At 31.5% G+C, this 24,281-nt stretch overlaps 2 protein-coding genes across 3 annotated transcripts in view; both read right to left on the bottom strand.

The window, feature by feature from the left end:
• Positions 1–13,367, bottom strand: part of LOC124532648 (tubby-related protein 4) — a 28,891-nt gene extending 15,524 nt beyond the window's left edge. Inside the window, exons 1-3 of the mRNA XM_047107676.1 lie at positions 13,106–13,367; positions 4,016–4,180; positions 418–600 (exon numbers count right to left, since the gene is read on the bottom strand). Of these exons, the coding sequence (XP_046963632.1) occupies positions 418–600; positions 4,016–4,180; positions 13,106–13,201 (444 nt within the window). The 5' untranslated portion in view covers positions 13,202–13,367. The remainder of the gene's footprint in view (positions 1–417; positions 601–4,015; positions 4,181–13,105) is intronic.
• A 1,920-nt stretch (positions 13,368–15,287) lies between these two features.
• Positions 15,288–24,256, bottom strand: LOC124532243 (DNA polymerase theta-like). Of its 2 annotated transcripts, XM_047107023.1 has the most exons (9): positions 21,836–24,248; positions 21,633–21,757; positions 19,638–21,565; positions 19,376–19,556; positions 18,669–18,850; positions 18,028–18,197; positions 17,477–17,807; positions 15,973–16,237; positions 15,288–15,666 (listed from the first exon to the last, which is right to left on the bottom strand). In XM_047107023.1, the coding sequence occupies exons 1-9, from the start codon at positions 23,968–23,970 to the stop codon at positions 15,380–15,382; spliced, it is 5,604 nt and encodes a 1,867-aa protein (XP_046962979.1). In that variant the 5' UTR covers positions 23,971–24,248; the 3' UTR covers positions 15,288–15,379. The 2 variants fall into 2 exon arrangements, with proteins under 2 accessions (XP_046962979.1, XP_046962980.1); XM_047107024.1 differs by lacking the exons at positions 15,288–15,666; positions 15,973–16,237; positions 17,477–17,807 and adding an exon at positions 17,825–17,947 and having other exon boundaries at positions 21,836–24,256.
• Between the last annotated feature and the right edge of the window lie 25 nt (positions 24,257–24,281).

Below are 24,281 nucleotides of genomic sequence, written 5' to 3'. Positions count from 1 at the left end.
ATCTATTCAAACAGTTTAACTCTCTGCCGTCATTTGTAATGTTTATAATCTGTTACAATTTGGGGATTTTTTATTGTTATTATAATATTTTCTATGAGTTTTGCTTTGTCTATTGTTATGTCGGTTTTTTCAAATTGGAACTTGTAAGGTAACAAGCCTTAAATAACAACACCGCATACGACGAAGGAAAGTAGATCACGGCAGTGCACAAAGAGGAAGCATGTTTCACGCATTTTAGCTAACGCAGAAATGTACGTTTTCCTTACTTTACGTTACGACAATATTTTAGGTTTAGAGAATTAATTGAATCATGTTCTCCTCTTGTTATTTTGATTTTAATTAATATAAATGAATGCATCAATATTAAAAAATATATATTTATTATTATTTAAATAAGAGAAAATCGTTTTAGGTTACCTGATAGCATATCAAAGCCATCCTTCCATCATGTGACCAGGAGAAGTGGGTGACAGGTGTACTGCGGTCGTTGATCAGCTCGATACTCCACCGGCCTTCGTACTTTATCCACACGAAGATAACGCCAGAACTGTCACACGAAGCCAATTTCTGATACGGCTCGTTCCATTTTACCAGGATTACCTTTTAGAAAAAATGATAATATATAAAATTGAGTATAAGAAGTTTTTTCTAATTAACTTATTTAAAGGTAATATTTTCGATATCGTATTTATTGAGTATTCAACACTATTTGATTGAAAATTAAAATTTGACGTAACAGTCATGTCATGTCGAGTCGAGATGGCCCAGTGGTTCGAACACGTGCATCTTAACCGATGATTGCGGGTTCAAACCCAGGCAAGCACCGCTGTTTCATGTGCTTAATTTGTCTTTATTATTCATCTCGTGCTCTGCGGTGAAGGAAAACATCGCGAGGAAACCTGCATGTGACAAATTACATAGAAATTCTGCCACATGTGTATTCCACCAACCCGCATTGGAACAGCGTGGTGGAATATGTTCCAAACCTTCTCCTCAAAGGGAGAGGAGGCCTTAAGCCCAGCAGTGGGAATTTTACAAGCTGTTGTTGTTGTTGTTGTAACAGTCATGGACGCTGGGCTAGGTTAATAAAGGTTTTCTCTTCTCTTACAAACAAAGTCCATAGGTGTTTCGTCTATACTGGCTTAACGTGGGTCTAGGGATACACATTTGATAGAATTTCATACGACACAAATATAATTCCGCAGGGTGTTTTTCTTCACCACTAAACATGAGATAAATTGTAAATATTAACTTAGCACATACAATTCAATGGTGCTGAATTCAGGTCACTATCCATTATAGCAATTATTCTCTCTAACAGAGCTACATATATCCAATATAAGGAAACAAACGTGAGTTTGGTATCGTTGAAGTTTTGCCAGATGTGGGTTCACTAATCCGCATTGGATTCATGTGGTGACACTCCAAGCCTTCACTTCAAAGGTAAAGCTTTGGCCCAGCGGTAGGATATTTAGCGGCTGTTTCTTTGCTAGAGACTCACAATAACATAACATTCCAAAATATATTTTCAAAGATACAATAACATATTATGTTTTCACAAATGTTACCCTTTACGCTTGTAATAACAAAATCGTATGATCCAAATCTCATTCTGGCGATAGGAATATGAATACTATTTATTTTCTCATCTTTGTAAATGGCACAAAAAATATTACCTAAACAAAGAATATATACAATACAAATTCAAAGTATTGTAGGTTAAAAAACAGAACTTTCTGAAAATCAAACATTTATAAACAAAATTGTAAATCGCTACAATCCGCAGCCCATTCCATTAAAGCATTTCATACTCGTGCTCTTACACAAGTCTCGAATTTTATAAGAGCACGAGTTGAACTATCTGTGCTTTCATAATATATACATGTGTATATAATAAAAAGAAAGTATTGGCTATTACTTTTCATCATTTGTCACTGCATCCTCGAAATGTGAATTTGTTTCATGATGATAACAAGTGTTCCGTCATTCGATTTCCGTCGTTAGCTGCTCATATCTTACTTTCTCGTTTAAAAAATAAGCAATAGTAGTTATATTACAGACATTTTCAAAAAAACAGACAATCTTTTTTAAAAAAGGTTATATTTTATATTCGAAACATTAATCAAAAGTAGCTGAAAGTAGCTTTCAGCTATCAATTGAATATTCTGGATTTGTCGTTAGTCTAAATGTATATATCAAAGATCAAATAGAGATATTTGATTTTGGATAGAGTGTATGCAAATGTGAGTGCTCTGTATTCTGTCACTATCACTGTCCGATGGGACGGCAAGCCGACACAACCGATGAGTGTTCAGAAGCAGAGTAGGTAAATGGATTTGCGCGTTTTTCGAAGCATGAGGTGGGATCAAGGCCAACTTCGTAAATTACGATTTGGGAGGTTGGCAGAGTTCTACTGAGGATTACATGATACGTTACGTAATATAGAATTCTGTATACTAAATAGCTAAAGTTGTAAGTTAAAGGCTTAGTTTCCCTTCTTAACAACTTACTAGAAGGATTTGTATTGCATTTTCTCGCTCTTGGAATAATAAAGTTCAATGAATTTCCAAAGTTGGCTTTACGTAAAGTCAGAAATGTTCAATTACAGTGAAAAATTTCTAGCTGTATGTTTTGTTTGAGCTTGACAAGATGTTGGCTCTTAGTAGTTGAATATCTTACAGTTAGCGAACTGTAAGATAGTCAAAGGAGAATGAACAAAAAATCATTTCCTCTTATACTACAACTGTACCTTCAGCTTTATATTCTCTAATTTAACCCACATCGGATAATACATTAAGATGACTTCAATATTTCATTATTAATTTGATTGAGACCAAAATATGCTGCGTTAAACTTGCAACAGTCTTTACTTCGCTTGAGATAAAAAATCTCGTTTATTCATGACATGTTTTAATTCTGACTCAAGCTGTCAGAAGCTGTCGGAAACATTTTGGGAGCCACGGTTGCATTTAAAATTAATGTTAGTTCACTGTATACTATTATTGCACGCTTTGCAACTGCTTACTTTTCTTTAGAAATTCACTAACATTTACTCAAAACATACCTACAATATACGTAATATAAATAAAATCTTATCGACAAACTAACAACACAAAAGTCGACAATCTATATTTGCCGAAATACTTATATTTTTATATAAAATTATAATTCTGAATGTTTTATTATTTATTATTCTACAGTAAAATGTCTGGCAGAAACTTTCTAGTGCAATATTGTTCCAATTTACTTTGTGTGTACTAAGTTTTGTCCTTCAGGCTTTATTTATAGTTAGAGCTTTATCTGCTTAGTAAACCTAAGTCACGTACTGCGATACAATTATGTAATTTAAACGTACAAATACTCATAAATTCTATTACAGTTATCGACCTTGCGTCAAGACTTTAATACAATTGTGTACGGCAATTTTATGATTCAGCTATCGATATAATTTCGAATTTATTATGTAATATAACGAGGAAATCATAAACAAAAACATCAATGTATCCTATAGGAGCACCTACATACATGAGCAGAGGTCTACGTTTCCCGTAGACCTAGCTACGAAATTATCTACGTCGTAGAAGATTACATCGTTTTTACCACACTACTTTAGTAAATATTAGAGAGAATATTTACGTTTTATATTATCATAAATAATCTTGGCTCTAATTGAAATTGAAATAGCAATTTTTGTTACAAAAATACCATTTTCCCATAGTACCTTTTGTTATATAATTTCATAAAGTGTGTAACAATAGCCATTATAGAACAATGCATCTCGGATACGGAGCGGACAAACAACAACAAACACTAATTGTACGGTCTATACAAATATCTGCCACTGAGGCAAATAGCAGTTGAAGCAACTGCTACGCTAAATAAGTACTTATTTAAATAACAAAAACAATATTTATGCCTCGTTTTAACTTGTATGTGTTATGTACTTAAAAAAATCATTTATAAGTTTCTTTTGTAATACGGATTTTATGTTAAATAAAATTTTTATCGTACTTACATCAGACCGATGTCCGCGCAAGTTGTAATTAGTGCGCAGTGGCAGTTCGTGCGGGCGGCGTGCGTGCGATGACGTGAACGTGACGCCAACCACTCCGCGCACGTTGCCAGTCGCCAGCCAACCCTCTTGGTAATAGTTATTACGATTCAGCTTCCATCCTTCTTCCTGTAATAAAATAAATTTATCAATAAAATTTAACCTATTATAACAATTATCTGATTGATATTTTTGATCTTACGAAGTTTATACAAAAAACTAGACATTTATATTAACTTAAACCTAAATCTCCTATGTTTTAATAAAATATCTTATTTTATTTGTGATTAAAGTTGCCCGTGGCTTTGCTCGCGAGGAAGTGGAATATATTTACAGATTAATTTAAAATATTACGTCATTAAGACCCTTTTGTTTACTACATCGGTTTGTATTTCATTTCATGTTTCTAACTTAAAAAATGACAGACTTCCATACAAAGTTTCAACTCCTTAGTGCCTTAGTGGGTCTCATATGCATAAAATGATCCTATTCACCAAATGTAATGACTCTATATTTAATAGTTTACGCTCTTGAATCATGAATCAGTCAGTCAGGACTTGTTATTTTATATATAAGAAGATTACAGTAGAACCGAGTACAAGCTAGTTCGAATAATGAAAATTTTGTGGAATGTGGATACTTTGGGATAAGATGCAAGATAAACGATACCTTTTCCCAATAAATATAAATATGTCTATAACAATTTTAAATACGTATTAAAATATTAATTGTTGTTATATTAAACATCCAAAAAAGAAAAATGCTTATTTAAATATATTTTTTTAAATCGTTAATTCCTAATTGACGAACGGTTGTAACGCGCCAAAGTTCGGATAATAATTAAGCGTTCGGATAATTGAGAATTCCGATAAGCGAGGTTCTATTGTGTTTTTATCGTGATCTTTTGTAAACTTGAATCTGCGAAAGTTATGATCAGTCACAGTATGTACACTCTTATAGTGTAATAAGCAATTTATAAAAGCCATGGTGTTGGGTCCAGCACATGTATGCCTTTACATTATAAAACGGGGGACGAAGTAAAGGGACTCTATGCTTTCACACCATACACACGCACCTTGATATTTTGATGTAAATAGGGTATTATATCCAGGAGTTTTATTACGTATTTCTGTTTCACTATAAACATCATGTGATATATATAAAATTAAATAAGCATATGTAAAATTGAAAAATGAAACCTAAAAACTGACAAAAGGTTTTCGTAACTAAAATATTCCGCTAAGCACTTCAGACAGTGAAAACTTTATTTTTGGACTTCAGACTTCACACCAACAATATCAAGTCTCGTTATTACTAAAAAATAAATTTAATTTCTTAGTGAAGAATGAATACTTTGTAAACTAATCTAGACAAAGTATAATAGTATGTAAGATGATACCATAGATCTATGTCTAATTGTATCGTATAAGAATGAAATTATTCGAGACTTTATTGTTACAATTCTCATTAAAACTTCATTTTCTTTGAGGGAACAATGCAAAGATTTTCAGTAAGTTTGCTTCATTTTACATTATTTAAGGTATAATAGAATTTATACAAAATATCCTAAAAAGGCAAAAAAATGAAATACTGGTGACGTGCCATAAACTGCACTTAATAAGTTTGATAGCAATCCTTGTGAAATCGAATAACATGTGTATCCTTCCAGTGTCGGACCGGAGATGAAAGAGCGATTGGCTATTAAGAACATTAAGTAAAGTGCATCCCTGACCCTCGTGGACGAGGACCCTCATGGATTTATCAGACATCAATTATTGTATATTGACATATCAATGCTTGACAAAATCATAGCCGTTAACGAATACGGTGATACGAACAAATTGTAAAACATTTTACCGCTAAAATTCTTAAAATCAAACATAAATAATCATTATTGAAAATTATATTTTTTTTAAATGTATGCACATATTTATAGTCTGTAATTATTATTTTTTAATGATAGCAAACGTATGCGTACTTGATTTCATTACTGGTAGACCTTGAGGTTAATCTTTATTTCTCGTAAGAGTTAAACTACTTAACTTAAAATGAGATTAAAATACAAATATACCTATATATTAATCTTTGATTATTTGTTATTGTTTATATTTTGAATTTATTTCACCATTTTATTTCCACATATTACTTAAACATGATGTGTCAGTATTTATGCTGTATTTGTCTTTGTTAAATTCGTTTCAAGCCGCTTGAAATAACGTTATAGATATTTAATCAAACAACATAACCTAATTGGTCCCTTTAGACGTTTCAAAGAATCATCAAAAGAATCATACAAAAGCATTGAGTAATACTTTTTTTGTTTCATTTCAGACATTGTTAAAATTCGAAATCATTCTCAAATTTTAAAAAGCAAACTAGCCGGAACTCCGCCATTGTCTTTTTATGCTAATAATATTCAGCTCTGAATTCAGGTCAAAACTTTTAAAATGAAGTTCGAAAACATTTTTATTTACTCCATCAATTAACTCTATTAACTTTCCAAATACCAGCTTTGATATTTTTATTTAGTAACTTTTTATCAGTTGAGTTTTTATCCTCAAATACGTGTATATAAAATCAACTTTTATCTAATTAAGCGATATGATTTCAACCAAGCATGTCAAGATTTGTTAAATTATAATGTTTTTACTCATTCGCTTCAAGAATAATAAATTATTTATTTTTAAAGGATTCAATACAAATAACAACTTTATGATTTAAAAAAAAAATGTAAGATTCATTTGTTTTATTAAAAAATATTGTGATCGAAGTAAAGATTTTTTTTTCATGATTACGCAGAAAGTAATTTAAGAAAATTTTGTAAACTCGCATTTCTGCATCGAAACAGCCGGTTCCGATGTAAATAGAAACGATTCCATCCCCGCGTTACCGAGCGTGAAAGAGATTTCATCAAGACTCCTTTACGTAAACATTTCTACAGGTCAGTGCGAACTTCCGATTCAATCAGCAATTCGTACGTTTAATGAGAATCGTAACTGAAATAATTTGAATTATTTATTTATTTTCTTAATGTCATTAAGATCTAGATAGAAAGCAATGTGTCTATGAAAATAACATTGTTTCGTGCCAAATACGCTGAAAAATAGGTAAGTACCATTAAAGTTAGATGCTTTTATTTTGTTCAAGTACTTTTCATAAATACAAAATCTAATTTTGGTTCTAAGTATATAATGTTCTCTCTCTCTAAAATCTGGATAAATGTTAACTTACCTATATGATTATTCATTGTATTTATGATTTGCATATGCAGTTAATTCAATTTAAAATATGAACGAAATGTAATGAAAAGAATTGTAAGCAAATACAAATTGGATAAAATCCTCGATGAGTTACATCCGCCAGTTCTTCTCAAGTCGGTGTATTGTCTTCACCGAACCTTTGCTAATTATTAATTTAATAATCAATGAGAAATTTAAACATTGTATAATAAAAATAGGAGTTATAATTATATTATATTAAGTGAAACTCGTTTATTATGATTCCGCTTATATAGACCAATCGCTATTAACACTGCATATTTTGGGTACCAAAATGTGTAAATGTCACTCACTTTAAAAATGTAAATAAACTACTGGTCCGTTTTTTTTTTTTGCTAAAAAACAATTTTAGTCTGAACAGAACGTAGTAAACGATGGCCTAATTTTATCTTTTTAAAAGATGCGTGTAATCATATTTAAAAAAACACTACTTAACACTATTTTTATCAAATATTTTTTACTGTTGTGTAATCTTAGAAGATAGACATATAGCGATTCCGATAAATAGATCTTTTTGAGAAGCATAACTCCCTAATATGTATAACTCTATCTATTTACGCGGCACACGCCAATAAAGCGACCAGTCGGTACATTTTTTTCCGACATTTTCATCAATCATCATCATGTTACATAATTCAAAATTACCCAAAACCTAAAAAAATATACCTGAATGTAATTAGTTATGAATCACTTACTCCTTTGGGGAAAGCCAAAAAAAGGGGAAAGTTTTTGAGTTTATCCCCCTTTCATTTAAATACGTTGAACAAGAATTTTTTTATGTTATAATCTAAAATTTATTTTATAATAATATTTAATAGCTTTACACGATCACACGTATGAACGTATGAATATAATGTAGTATACACGTACGAATAGTAGGTACCTACACTAGTTTCGATAGTTAAGTTATGACATGCATCTCTTTCCCAGAAAGTGTTAAGCAATCATCTCCTGCCTATGAAATAAAATCGCCTGTTGTCTGAATCTGCACTAAAGTGATTAAGCAATAATTTTATTATCTAGCATTTTGTAATTGCTTATAATCATTAAATAGAGCAATAGCAAGGAGTTTGTTTTAATCCGAAGGTATGCTAACGTCCATAAACTCAAAAATAGTATTAAAAAAATAGTACCTTTTGCAACAGAGACTTTTGTACGCTTTCTGAATTCTTGTTGAAAAATTGTACTCATTGCCTCACAAAAGAATTACTGACTTTATACATTCGCATTCGCGTCAAAACACTATAGTGTATCGCGTTGTTATAGTAGAACGAGGCTTCGTTCCAGAGGCCGCATGAGCTTTTCCTGGTGGAGATTTGACAGAGATCTATCAACCGTGTTTAACGCCACGCTGGGCAAAGAGAAATGCTAGATGGAGACTCGACTCGGATAGCTCAGGTTTCGGCACTCCAGTAACCCTTCTAGCTTAGAGGTGGCCCAACCAATCGGGGCTTCACGATAGCATGCAGAGTATACCCTGAAGAAAATGAGTGGGTATCGATGGATTTTCAGTGAGTTTTCCAGTACACTTAGTGCCGGCAAGTCCCACATATTTTATGAGCGAGAAACGGTAATTAGCCTTTTTTCAGCGAAATCAATATATAAACAAATATACATTAAAACACGATTATGTACTTGTAACTTGTAACCTTTTAAGGATATATGAGACTGTTTGGACATGTAATAATATGTTTGACTTGCGTTCGTATACAACTTTGGTTATTACATTCAAAGTGAAATTCCCAAGCTTCAATAAAGCGAAGATGGAAACTTCTTGTTTCATTACGTTGAGGGTTTTCAGGTTGCGTAATGTCAATATTTCTAGTCCGCTCCACTAGAGATAACAGACGGTCCCGTATTCATTTCTTAGAAATATTTATTTTGAGATAAAAATACGATAACTTCACCTTTTAACGACTAAGGATTATAAACCTAAGTAGGTAATAAAACAGTAGTTTACCTTTAAACTACAATATAAAATATACCATTTCTTTAATAAATGATGAATAATATGCTGATTTTAGGTTATACAGCAACAACCTGGAATCCTTTACAAGATCGAACATCCTTTACAGGGGAAGGTCCCTATTCTACTTTGCCTAATCTTCATACATTCCTAATTAAAGATTTACTTTCTTGAATGAGCGTGCGAAAAATTATAAGGACAAAATTAAGCACATAAAAATTAATAGGCTAAACAAAGTTAACCTAACCTAACCACTCGATCTCGAACATATCGACTTGTTTCTAAATAATATTTCCTTTAATATTAATTGTAAATAAACAAATATGTTAAAATGTTACTAGTAATGAAAGTCCTGCAAAATTTACAATAGAAATGTTTTATGTAAGATATTAAAAGCTTAAGGATATATACTGCAAGGAATGTAAATAGAAGTGGGACTAAGCTTTCTAAATGACGGTCTTCGGTTTAAGCGAGTTCAAAGCCTACCTAAGCCGGCTTCACACATATGCCTTCTTGTCTACCTACTATAATTACGTACTCGCATACCACATAAAATCATCACGAATACTGCAATTGCTAAATCACTGTTTTGAATAAAATTATAATAATTTAAATATATTATATGTAACTCATTATCATCATCCATCATTTGCTTAAAAAGTTTTCAACCTACATACTTGCACTACATACATAACAAATATAAATATAAGAATTACTCTTCCATATTTTGATGAAATATAGTATGTTTTTAATAAGGGTTAGATACTTGGACCTGATAAAATATACTGTTCACTATCTTAACTTTACTCATTAAAACTAAGTAAAACCTGACGTAACTTAATACGGCTTTGCACACGACTACTTAGAAACCTTTGAAAACATTTTAGCGATCCCCACAGAAGCACATTCAAACTAACTCGTAGACAAAACCCCTCATACGCCATTTATTAAAAAAGTGTAATGAATCGAGACAAAGGCAATTCGCTGAATCACTGAACTGTTTTTAATACATATTCGTTTGACCGCGTTCACCAAATCCGGCCATTTTAAACGTATTGCTTTGAGTGTTAATGATTTTATATCCCCAAGAACTCTGACTTCAATTGTTTTTTAATATTAAGTACATTAATTTTTATTTTCTATACATTATAATTTTCTTAACAGATTTTAAAAAAAGGAAATACAATAAAAATAAATATCTGATAATGCATTGATTCGTTAGGGACAAACATTCAACTTAGATAATATGTGTATAAATATTCTAATATTTTAAATGCGAAAGTAACTGTCTGTTACGTTTTAACCGCTGAATCAATTTAGATGAAATTTGTTACGACGATTGTTTAAGTTTCGAGATGGTTTGTGTTAAAGTTTTATAAATTTCGAGCGGGTCAAACCGCAGGTTTATTTATTTCTATGATAGTTAAGTTAAAATTATCACAAATCGAATCTTTATCTCAAAAATATGCTCACGAAACTGCCAATTAAGTAATAATTTGAAATCTAATCTGAGATTGAAGTAATTTTAGTGCTGGCTGGTTGGGTAGTATTAGATATTTGAAAATACATCCAAATGTAGACTATCGATAAATTATATTGCAAACCACTTTGCCCAATAGTTTTTCTACGAGAAATTATTACTACTAAGTATAAGTCATAAGTCCACTAACTAATACCAAGGAATATGAAAATAGTATTTTTAGTTTAAATAAATTATGTGAATAATGTTTTAATTTGAAACAATGTTTTTTTTTTTATAGTGCGTCGTTATAGTAAGTTTCTACACACTGATTCCTATCCTTAATAATATTTATGTCATAACATTGTCTTTATTAATAAATCGCACCCGTGCGTGCACCCTAGAGCAGGTCGCTAGTACATATGTACAGACAATACAATTTAAGTTGTAGTGACTTACGAAAATTACATCGTAGTATTAGTATCCTTAAAACTATTTGTGTGCCATCTAGAACCGTATAGTTTAACTATATTTGATTCTAGTATAGGTAATTCAATTTAATGTTTGTTTCGGGTGTTATGTTGATTTGATTCTGGTTTAAAAGTCAATTGAGTGTGTATGGAGTGACTTATTGAGTGTTTTATGAAATAAAAACATGTCAATTATCAACCACATAGGATTATGCGCGTCCCCCGAAACCGAGTGTTATTTCTTATAGATATATATGTTTTATAATAAACATATAGTTAACCGAATAGTAAATATAAAAATCGTGTAGATTCTTACTCAACACGTGCGACTAAGACGTATAGCTATTACACATTCAATTTGAAGAGCTGTAGATATGATAAGCATCTGTTATGCCTCTAATTTCATCAACGATTATGTTGAATGGATCTGTTACCTGATTTATTATAGTGTTAGCAATTTGTAATAGTTCTATAATAAATAACAAAACGATTCTCGTTAATATAGATATATTTCCTTGCAACTTTAATTAGAATAATCTAAATTATCATTCGTCCATTTTAGTGTAAATTATCTTTACAAGATTTTATATGGCACTCGCTAACTATATTAATACGGAGTGTATAATGTATTTATTATATACAATATCTGGAGAAAACATAATATTATTATCAGTAAAGAATTTTATAACTTACCTAAAGCTAAGGATTATGTAATACACTTATATATGAGCAAAAACATCACGGTTTTAAAGATAAAGCTCTTGATCTCGTAGCTTCACACGTAAGAACTCAACAAGTATGCTATAAGTCGTCTGAATTTGTACAAAAGTTGGCTTTTAGGTATTTTTGTTATAAATACATTATCTTTCTCTCTGTGTTCGAAAAATACAGTTCATATTTGTTGCTCCTGATACCTGATTCATAAAAAAACGTATATAACTATTTTACCTTTCTTTAGCACATACAATTTTAGTTTGCTAAAAACTATTTCGTTTTAAATGCCAAAATTAAACAAAATACTTAAACATTTCACAATTATTACTCATCACAGTCAGATGATAAGCATATTTTAATAGTATGTCTTATGGCATATTAATTTGGTTTCGCTAGATATACTGTTTGTTACATAGCTTTCCGTTGGGTATAAATAATATTGTATATCTCTTGGTAAAATTTTATCAACTGAAATAGTGTAACTCTTATCTTTCTTGTCGATAGTATCTCTATCTCACACTAGTGTTAGCTTTACACTTCATTTTATTGTCTCATATGACGATTCTTAAGTTCCTACCTTCTTTTATATACTTTGATTAAGATTTTATGTAAAATTAAATTACAAAAAAAATAGTTTTTTGAAAGCGTTTTGGAATCAATAAAAAATACTTTTCCCCGATCCGATTGCTAGTCAAGGGACAATTATTTTATCCTTTCTAACAAAATGGTTTCGTCATATACTTGGCTATGACTTTACAAGCATTCAAATCGTATTTGGTCTAAACGATAATGGAAATTTAATGTAGTGTAATAATGCGCAGGTTCAGTAGAGCATACAGGTTACGTAGATTCTTAATGGTCGCTAATTCGTTAACAAAAACTTAAAGTGTCATTAACATTTATAAAAAAAAAATATTTTATAAATTAATGCATAAAAAAAATACACGAATTAAATGCATATTATATTGATAAAGAGACAAATTTTATAACAACTATAAACTATGTACATATGTAAAAAAATAACAATTAAGTAAAAAATTAAAAAAACACCTTACGTTACCCAACTCAATTCAACTGAATCTACATAAGGTTTATTTAAATATCTACCAAATAAAAAGAAAAAAATAAATGTTATTTTATATACAGGTGCTGGCTTTGTAGACTCACCTCAGGCAGCTCATCGGGAACTTTGCCCATCCACGACAGCGATAGTATCGTGCAGTCGCATTTTGCATTTACGTTCCTTTCGAAATGAAGATGCATTTTTATATAAATCACTAATAGCAAACTTCAATCACTCGAGGAGTTTATCGCGCGCGTACACCACGTCAGTCACGAAACGCGAATTTATCATTTTACAGAATGAATCATTTTGAGAGCAGGCTTGTTAGGTCGTAAGGGATGGGTCGAGTCGCTCGCTCGGCTGGCGTGACAGAGGGTGACAAGCTGCCTGGCCTTCCCGAGGGCTGTAGCGCGCAGATATTGATTGCGCGTAGGGGAGGCGCGCGGCGCGACCTCTGTCCTCGGTGTACGTCAAGCTGGAAAAGCGGAAAAGTCTTGAAAACCGGAAGAGATGGCGCGGAGATTAGATTTATATAATTTCTCTTGTTTTAGCTGGTAGTAGTAATTTGGTTCAAGTTCAATACTATTTATACGATACACAATGTACTTTTATGGTATCAAAGATGATATGATTAACGTTTCTTTCCCATACAGCAAAATGCTGCTCAAAAGTTAAGTTATTTTTTTCAAAAATATATTCAGTAAAGGCCGCAATAATACAGGCGTAGAATAGATAGTCACAATAACTTTATTTGTTTAAAAACGTGGGAATAAATAGACGATAATTTTATTTCAACTTTAATGTACATTTCTATTTAGTTAAAAAAACAATTAAGGACCTTCCTAAGTCCTTAATAAAAAATAATATAAATACTTTTAAAATTTATTTTTTACCACGAACGAGTGAAAGGACCACTTGATGGTAAGTAGTCATCAGTGATGACTACTCAGTTCTTGAATTAATATGAGTGATGAGTCTTCACTGCCAATATAAATAGGTGTCGTAAGAAATTTTAATCATTTCTAACCTAACTCTGACTCGCCCAAGTCCCAACCCTCAAAAGGTGTTATTGCTTAGCGGTAGAAATATGATTGAAAGAGTGGTACCGACCTGGATGGGCTTACACAAAGCCCTACCCCCGAATATACTATAACTAATATATCTTTAATATTTAAATGAAATTGGGGTTTATTTGCCGAAACCATAAAAATCGTTGTGAAGCCCACACCCCCAATTTTAGGCCTCGATTGAGCAGCCGTTGACGCCCAGCCTCTAATGGCGGACACGGGGGAGTTCGTCACATTTAGACAAGGAGGCAGAGGAGAAAGGCCCACACTAGGCGCGTGTTCCAAGTATTCAGCTGCCTCACGACGGATGCCCCTGGTGGGGCCGTGGTTGTATGCCTCAGGCAAAATCGTTGCCTCACCACTCGACGGCATTGTAGAAACCCGAGGGCGTTTTAGTGGGTAGGACAAGTTATTAAGCCCTGGCACGGGACCCTCTTGGCCCCGGCTGAGTCCCACATATCCGTCCCGGTCTCCCCGACCGGGTGGCATGTGTAAATAAATTCCCTACACGTAAAAAAAGGTCGGCATTCCGACTAAACCTATTCAACTTTTTAGAGTCAATTAATAAACCTGTATATCTTTCTTATTACTAAAAATTATACCGCAATTAATTTTATTATAATCTTCAATGGTTTAGCCGTGATATCTTAAGAAACAAAAATACTTACTTTTACAGTTGTAGTATGAGTAGGGAAAGTACAGACAAAATGACAGGGTATTTTGATTGTTAATCATATTTATTTAATGGCATTATAATCAGTCTTAAACGTTTATAGTCATCTTTGGTTTATTGACTATCAGTAGCACATTCTTTTTTATTCAGTAAGATCTATAATAAAATATAAAATTGGAAAACTAAAAAAAAAATAATAAAATGTCATATTATCTAAAATTTGTTACGCATTTATTTTCAAAATTATTATTTTATTTAGACTCCGGTCCCAATTAAAGTTATTGTACATCTCTATATACATAATTGTAAACCGACTTACGCGAATTCTACTTACAGTTAAAGTTCGCGGTATTACTGTATATTATTTCTTTATACATATCACTACAAATATATTTTTTTATTTAGTTAAGGAACGAATGGTTTACATGTGCTTGTATTTACTTTGGGAGCCTCATGGCATTAAGTCAACCTCTTTTCTACTGATTATAAAAATATAGTCAAAAAAGTTTTTAATAGTAAAATGATATTAATAAAAAAAAAACAAAATAAATTAAAAGAAAACTATTTTAATACAGTTGTTACACAAAATATCACAGACAACTTATATATATTACGAAATTCATGATTTACAAATATCACTACTGGACGTTTTCCATCTCGCCCCAAGTGTAACCGATCTTCACTTTGACGGGAAGTGGGACGTTCAAACGGACCGTTTCTTCCATTAAACTTTTTAAAATTTCAATAAAATTGTCTTTCTTCGATTCAATAACTTCATATATAAGTTCATCGTGCATTTGAAGGATGAGACGAGGTTTGTCGATGTCTGAGCTGGTTTTTGTATCTATGGCGCACATTGCGGCCTTCGCTATATCCGCTGCAGATCCTTGTATAGTGGTGTTTATGGCTTGCCTTTCAGCTGCGCCTATAATTAAAAAAATGTATATGTATAATTCAAATAATTAATCTATAAAAATTTTGTACCCTTGTAATTTCATAGACATTTTATGTCATTAAAAATAACTTTTCTGTATTTGAAATTCGTATAAACATTGCTCTATATGGATGTGATTTGTCGACCTTTTTATCAAAAATATTAAAATAGCTGAAACAGTAAATGATTACGATATCAAGGACATGTGTAACCCTCACTTATGTATGAGCGAGTTATAGTTCCACGCATATACATATATGTGTGCATCATGAAAATTTTGGAAACAGCATATTGTACCTCGTTTGGACGCTATATTACTCGTGATGTCTGGCAAGTATCTTCTCCTTTTCATTAAGGTTTCGATGTATCCATTTTTCCTGCAATCGTCTACGATCTTTTGTGTAAAAACTTTGATAGCAGGATAAGTATTGTAAAACGTGTCCATGAACATTGCAGCCTCTATCTCGTTAACATCGAGATATTGTGCCAAAGTTTTGTTGCCCATCCCGTAGAGTATTCCGTAGCAGAGCTGTTTAGCCTTCTGTCTCAAATCATCATCAACCTTAAAGAAAGATTACTTTATTAAGATCACTTTTAAAACTAACTAGTCATTTTTAACTATGCCGTTTAGTAATTTCGAATCGTTAGTAAAAATACATTGGTAGAAAAAGCATATTATGCGATACAAGATTTTATAGATAATAAAAAAAGCGTGGAGTTAATACCTGTTGAATTTAACTGTTGAAAATAAATAATTGTATTTAATTAACATGACTTTGTATTTTTTATATGTTAAAAAAGAGCTACTGATTTTCTTGCCAGTTCTTCTCGGTAGATTCTACTATCCGAACCGGTGGTAGCTTCACTTAATTGTAAAATGACGATTCAAAAGTGCTTGTAAAAGCCTACTTGAATAAAGTTTATTTTGATTTTGACAAGTTAAAGCATTATGTGATTTATTAAAATAATTTTTATAAGTAATATTTGTTACAGACTCAGACTGGTATAAAGAGGTAGATGGAGCGCCGCTCTGTCATTTTAATAAAGGGAGCTCAATGGCTTTCAGCGCGTCTCGAGAAACAATCACTTAAAGTAATAGTTTACTGCATCATTTTAAATTTATATGAAAGTTCAATTGAAACCCACTTCTTCTATATATCTTATCTTTTATATTATTGTTTGTTTTGAATACTTGAGGCACAATCTGACACTAAAATTAATAAATTAGTATATATAAGGTCCTTTCAAATACTTAGTCTTTATTTTGTGACATAGATTCGATTTGTGCTCATTTTATAATAATTATTATATTTTTAATATTAACTAAAATCTTATGAACGATTATCTTCTTAGCAGTAACAGTACTCAATTAGTTTAAGTTTAAAGAGAATATTTTAAAAAATATTGCGTATTGAATACCTTTGACATGTAATATAAAAGTAAATAATATATCTTATGTTTCATTTTAAAAAAACTTATCAATTTTAATGTATCACTATTTTATCGGATATATATATTTTTAAACATCTACAGTATATTTATAACTTATGTTATACTCTTGACATAAAAAATAGTAGAAGTTGAATAAATTCAGGGAAAATTTAATATTTTGCCTTTGATATAAACATCTTATAAACATTACAAACGTGTTTTCGATCAATATTTCCATTTTAAATTGCATTCAAGTTAAAATTATGTTCCTATTTTACAAAGAATATATTATCATGCTTCCGATAATATGTTATTGTGATATAGCTACGGAATATACTGTTCCTTTTAACGTTATAAAAGCACAACTCACCATTTCATCTTCCACTCCACTCCAAGAGGCCGCAATTGACTTGAAAACATCGACGTTCGAACACATAATTCTAGTCAACACCGCATCTTTGGAATAGTGAGTCAGAATCCTCATTTCCAACTGGCAATAATCAGCTGACACGAAAACGTAACCCGGCGTCGCTTTGAAAATGTTCCTGCAGTTGAACTCTATTACGTCGTCACAAGGTTCAATATTGTCTTTGACGAGATATTTGAGTGGAATAGAAAACGTTCGTGGGACATTCTGTAAGTTTGGCTCGTGCATACTAATTCGACCGGTGCAAGTGTGCATAGTGTAGGACGGGCTTATCCTGAAAATCAAATATTTTATTCATGTTCGCTCCCCCAACTCGAAGCGTGTCGACTGTTGCATTTCCGATATTTCCATGAATAATTTTATTGAACCATTTTAGAATGCAAAACGCTTACTCGTGTTTTTACTTGTAAGTATCTGCATTTTAGCAAAACAATTAGATAAATTAATAAGACTTATTTTAAATAACTGTATGTTAAATCAATCATTGTACGCACCTGTTGTCATGGCTGTATATGACAGCTTGCTGAGTGAGTGGGTATAAGGTTTTGGTAAGTATAGAGTTAAGTTTCCTCCAATATATCACGATGCTAGACATTGTACTATTGTGGGCGGAAAGAACACTTTTCTTTGTGCTTATTTTACGTCCTTTGTATAACCCTAACACCTAAAAAGAAATTTTATTTTCTTACGTCAAGACTTAATAAACTTAAAGTAAACGAAAACAATAACTAAACTACGCTTGTATTCCTTAGACAGTAAAGATAATAAAATCTATAAACTATAAATATTAAACATTTTAAAAATTATCAATATTAATATTAAATAATGGACAACATCACATACGTTACTTTGATCCCAATGTAAGTAACTAAAGCACTTGTTTTATTGAAAATCAGACGTAACGACGGTACCACAAACACCCAGACCCAAGACAACATAGAAAACTAATGAATTTTCTACATCGACTCGGCTGGGAATCGAACCCAGGACCTCGGAGTGGCGTACCCATGAAAACCGAAAATAAATTAAATAATATCAATGAACAAATTGACAAGTATCAGTATAAACATAAACTAACTACTGATCTAACGAATAGTTTGTTTCTAACTACTAATGTTTTCAAATAAAATCTCACCTTAGCGACATCTTTAGAGGAATTAAAATTAAAGTGATATCCGCATAATTTGAAAGCTTTATTTTGCAAAACCTCCTGTGAACTTTTCACATCAATCAAAAGTCGGGATGCGAGATCTTTATCCACAGTTATTCCGTAGTACTCGCAGTCCGCTAGAATCTTGGACACTTGAATCTCTGTATCTGTATAAAATCATAATTTAAAAAGTTTGATCATACTGACCAAATCTACAAATACTATTTAATGGATCATTTAAACATCGAATTAGTTCATTAGTTAGAAACCCTTCATCAAAGATTATGGGATCACACCGATTTTTGTTTATATTATAATTCATCTTGCGCGCAGCGAAGACGGAAACTTTATGAAGTAGCCTACTTAAGTTGAATGAGAATCTGCTACATTTACATATAGCTTGCATTGGAGCACCGTGGTGGAATAAACTTCTCCTCACAAGGATAACAGGTCCGAGCCAGTAGGAGATATACGGGCTGTTACTTTATTTTGTAATAACGTTAAATCGTCGATTGAATAGTACGTTGAAATAACACTAGCTAAACTTAAAGTTAAATTTCTATTTTTTTTTTTATCTTATATTTAATAAATCCCTACAATTTATATACGTCCATGAACGGACTTTGTAGTCGAAAATTAAATATTATATTATAGAATAAAATCGAATATTAAATGTAAATAAATTAACTTACCTATAGTCTTATTAATGAATAAATATTTTTCTAAGGATTTGACTTGCTCTTCCCAAATGTTCCATAGACACCATGCGTTAAGACTCGCTTTTTCGTGCGATTCTAAGTTATTATAATTTTTTCCCTCATCGTTAACAAATATTTCAGTATTCAATAAATTTACATTGCAATACTTCTTTGTCTAAAACCAACAAAATATAATAAATTGTAATAATTAAGATAAATAATACGTTGACTACTTTATCACACCAAAATATCTTACCAAGTCCACAATTCCTGACGACTTCTCATCGCTGTCCAGTAGCCATTCAGCTAGCGTAATATCACAACACGGTGTTATTAAATCGGTTCTAAGCCATTTCTTTATGTGCAAATAAGTTGCTTTAGTTGATAACATCCGCAACTTAATACCTCTTGCATTTGAAAAAAACCTTTTTAATTTAATTTTAAACTCTGGCAGGTAACTTTTCAAAGACATTATATCAAAATATACACATATGTTACTGTTACTATTTAAATATAAAGCTATTCCTTTTATAGGCATATTTTCTTCAGTATGGATTTGAATGTCATCGATTGATTTTTTGGTCTTAAGAAATATATTACTACCAATTAATTTAGTAAAAGTTTTTGTTTCTTTCGTTTTTATATCTAAAATCATTGAAACCTCCTTGGCTTTTTCTATGAGAAAAAAGTTATTGCAATTATCGTTTTCATTCAAAATATAACAATTCACAATTTTATTTGCAAACTTTAATGCGACTTTTTTTGATTTCGGAACAATTTTTATTTCAAACATGTCATGAATTGTGTTTAATTGTGGAGAATTGGACTTTTTCGATTTTTTAGCTGCAGATCGTGAAAAGTGCTTATTTGAAATAGCGTGTCTTTTCCGTGGACTTTTAAAATTAGATGTTACAAACGATTCTTTCATTTCTTGGGTATTACCGATTTCGTTTTCTTGAGAAATGTTGATGACGGAGATATTTTGAAGGGGACTCCTTTTCTCATCTTCGTAAACTAATTTAAAATCATCGTCATCATCTACGTCAATTAGTGGTGATTTAAAAACATTTAATATTGATTTTGAGTTCATATCAATATAGTCCACGATTGTATCAGCTTCATACGTATTTTTTTTACCATTAGCTGAATTTTTATTGTCTATAATGGTGTTTGGTAACAAATCGAACGGCAAACTATCTTCAAAAATGCTTGAATTATCGCCATCGGATGAAAACAAACTTATGTCTTTAGAGGATATATTTTTAGTAGAAGTATTATTTTCAACATTAGTCGCTAAATCGGAATTGTTCATTACACCAAAGCTTATGTTTGGTGATAAGAAATTATCCGACGTAGGAAGTTTCGAAATATTATCAAAAAAAGCATCGGTAACGTTAAGTGAATCCCACACTAATTCTTGTTTAGAAGGGCTTAATGATACTTTTTTCATATTATCGTTTTGATTGATTTTATTTGGAACTTCATTATTAACATGTTGGCCATCAGTAATTTCAACTTCTGTGTTTACTTTATGATTATTGATGGCATTTTCAGACACTTGCAATGTAACTTCTTGAATTTTATTTTCTGACATAACTGTAGCTTGGGTTGTCTTAATTCCTGAATTTTCATGCAAATCTTGATCTATTGAGTTTTTAGTTGTAGATAAATCTTTTACATTAACATTGTCAACACAATCGATAAATACTTTCTTCTCAATATAATTATTTGTAACAGGTGTGTTTATTTCTGGTCGCTCAATATCCTTCCATTTAATTTCTGCTACTCCAATTTCTTGCTCTAGATATTTTCTAGCTTCTAAAATAAGATTTTCTGCTGCTTCTTTAGTGGTCATACCACAAAATCCTGTTATCCAAATATTTTTCATTTTATTTCGTTTCCTAACGTCAGTATCATCGTCGCCCTCTCTTTCTTTTTCACTTTGAAATGGTATAGATTTGTGAAGACAATTTTCAATTACATTCGGTTGAGCCGAAGCAATACTAGAAATAGTTTCGAACCCTGCATCAAATAATGTACGAGCTCTAACACCATTTAAAGAAGATAATTTCATTAATTCTAGCAACTCTGAATGTATGCCGAATTGAAGGCGATCCTGAAATTGCGATATAAGCATTTCCATATTTTTCCAGCCTAGTTGATGGCAGAAAGCTGTGACCATACCTATAAGTAACACTGTTAGTTATATACTTATGTAAAGCTGTAATTCATCTATCTGTAACAAACTTACCAGCAAATGTTGATGAAGCTTGCTGAAGCCCTTGCAAAAAACCTCTAGCACATTGAAATTTTTTAGATACTTCTGATAAAGGCACTTCGTTTACTAAATCTTGTAAGGCTAGTGCTGTATAAAACCTAAAAAAAATTGAATTAACATAAATTAAGAAATTAAATTATTAGCATTTACATTTAATATTGGTATTCACAGCAAACCTTTTATGTATGCTTAATTTGTTATAATTGTCATTAAATTGTTTTGTTCCTCTAAGGCAACGAATAATAAAGCTTTCTTGCACACCAACAAGTTCCCCTACTCTTTTCATTGCTGCTGTAAGTGATTCCCACAGAGTGAGTAAATGCAACCAGTCTATATTATTCCACTGACTACTGACACTATATGGTGTCACAAGATAAATCAGATGCAGGTCAGTTTCTAAAACTAAACACTGACGAGCTTTTTGTAACTCACAAAATAAAGACAATCCATCATTGGGTGCCATTGAAGATGACAGACATGCCCTTCCCAGTGATGTTGCTACATACTTGATACTTTCACTATCATTTTGAATTCTAATTAACTCACAATTAATCAGTTCTTTCAATGTATTTCCCAATAAAAAGTTTTGTGAATGATCCATACACTCCTGATTAAATAGCAGTGTACATTTTGTATACAAATCCAAATCTGACTTTTTACAAACATCTTGACTAGCAATCATTTCGAGAATGGCTCTCATAAATTTATCTTCACTCTCAATGCAGCTTTTAACAGGTTCCAAATTTCCCATCATCAAGTCAAATCCAATTTTCTGCTCTCCTGGTGTACATATTAAAACACTTTCACCTCTTACATCTTTACCCATTCTTCCTGCTCGCCCTATCATCTGTTTGTAACTCAAAATATTTATTGGTTGTTTTTGGAATACAGGGGACCTGATAATAACCTTTCTGGCAGGTAGATTTACTCCTGAACTCAGCGTAGATGTGGCTACTAATACTCTAATAGCTCCAGACTTAAAACCTCCTTCAATTATATCTCTCTCATCAAAGGTTAGCCCAGCATGATGATAGGCTACACCAAATGACACTATATTTTTAAGAACTTGATCAAGTCCTACCGGACAATTTTTTAATTGTTCTAGGGTTTCTAATATACTCTGTGACTTCAATTGTTCTCTCAAAACCAATCCTTGTTCATTACTAGAACAACCTAACTTATAAAATGATGAAGCAATACTTTGTGCTAAATTTTCACACCAGTTCTTGGTCATGCAAAATATCAATATGGAACATCCATCTCTCAGAGTTTCCAGACAAAGAGAAAGAACATAATCACCTTCAATGCCCAACACTTTTGGGTCTTCCAATAATCCAATATACTGACCACTTTTGTCATAATATTTATTCCCAACTAAACAATATTCATTTAAAGGGATAGGTCTAAATTCTGTGATAAATAATTCAGCATCTAACCAACTTGCCAAAATTCCCAAATTAGGTAATGTGGCAGACATTCCAACAATTTGCACTTTAACATCAGTTAGTGTTAATGAAACATATTTTATTTTAGTTAAAAGTAATTCTAAAATGTAGCCCCTGTGGGGGTCTCCAAGCAAATGTAGCTCATCAACAACAACTGCACCTAATTCTGCAATGTTTCCTTCCTCAAGAAGTTTATTTATTAAGCTATTTGCTTTTTCTATAGTGCATATTGCTACATGGACAGCTTGTAAGCCGCCTGGAGGTGACTGGGATCCCATGAAACCTTCAACTCTTATTCCAGAACTGGATAATATATCTTGCAAATAAAACATTTTTTCCCTAACTATAGATACAAAAGGTAATATAATAATAACTTTTTTCTGACGCTCCAAAACAGTTTTAATAGTTAATATTTCAGCCACGAGTGTTTTTCCTGCTGATGTGGGAGCTGAGTATAATAAGTTTCGACAATCAGATAGAACTTTAGGATTCGCCAGGCAATCCACTTGCCAATCAAACATTTCAGTAATACCTCTAAGTTCATATTTGTTGGCTATTTCTCGAGGAAGGCCCCAATTATTTAACTTCTTATTTAAATTTGTATTTTGTTTTAATTGTGAAACAATTTCAGTACTACTAATACTAGAATCCAAAATTTGTTTGAATTCTTTACGATTTTCCTTTTTTTTAGATAAGCTTCTATTCTTTAAATTATTCTGTTCAATATTTATTTCTTTTGCACATTCTTTTACATAATTTAAGGAGCTTTGCAATGCAAAAGAATTATCAAAACAATCGGCCAGAAAAGAAACATTTTCTGTTAGTTTTTGCAAATCAATCTCATTGCAATTTACTTGTAACATCATATCATTATTTCATTCAAACAATAAAAAACGCTTAAAAACACATGTTAAAAGATAAAATTCATAATGTAAATCAAATGAAATTATTTAAAATTAAATAAAATTTGAAAGATAATAACGAATTCATACATGACATAAACATTGTGATCATATGTCGATAATCAACAGAATATATCTAAGTATTGTTGACACTTGGCATTGACAATTCCGTTGACATTTCATCTATTATAATCACCTTTTATTGTTGTTATAAATATATTTTTATAACAGTTGGATTAGAAAAAAACAGACAGACAGACAGTTGGATCGCTTAG

This window comes from Vanessa cardui, chromosome 9 (genome assembly GCF_905220365.1).
Source record: "Vanessa cardui chromosome 9, ilVanCard2.1, whole genome shotgun sequence".
NCBI classification, from domain to species: domain Eukaryota; kingdom Metazoa; phylum Arthropoda; class Insecta; order Lepidoptera; family Nymphalidae; genus Vanessa; species Vanessa cardui.
This window is presented reverse-complemented; position numbering and strand designations above follow the sequence as displayed.

Excerpts from the sequence above, each read along its gene's own strand:
- LOC124532243 (XM_047107023.1), bottom strand. The coding sequence starts at position 23,970 with ATGATGTTACAAGTAAATTGCAATGAGATTGATTTGCAAAAACTAACA. Across the intron at positions 18,851-19,375 it reads ATTCATTAATAAGACTATAG|ATACAGAGATTCAAGTGTCC; the intron begins GTAAGTTAATTT and ends GATTTTATACAG. Across the intron at positions 17,808-18,027 it reads ATATACAGCCATGACAACAG|GATAAGCCCGTCCTACACTA; the intron begins GTGCGTACAATG and ends TTTGATTTTCAG.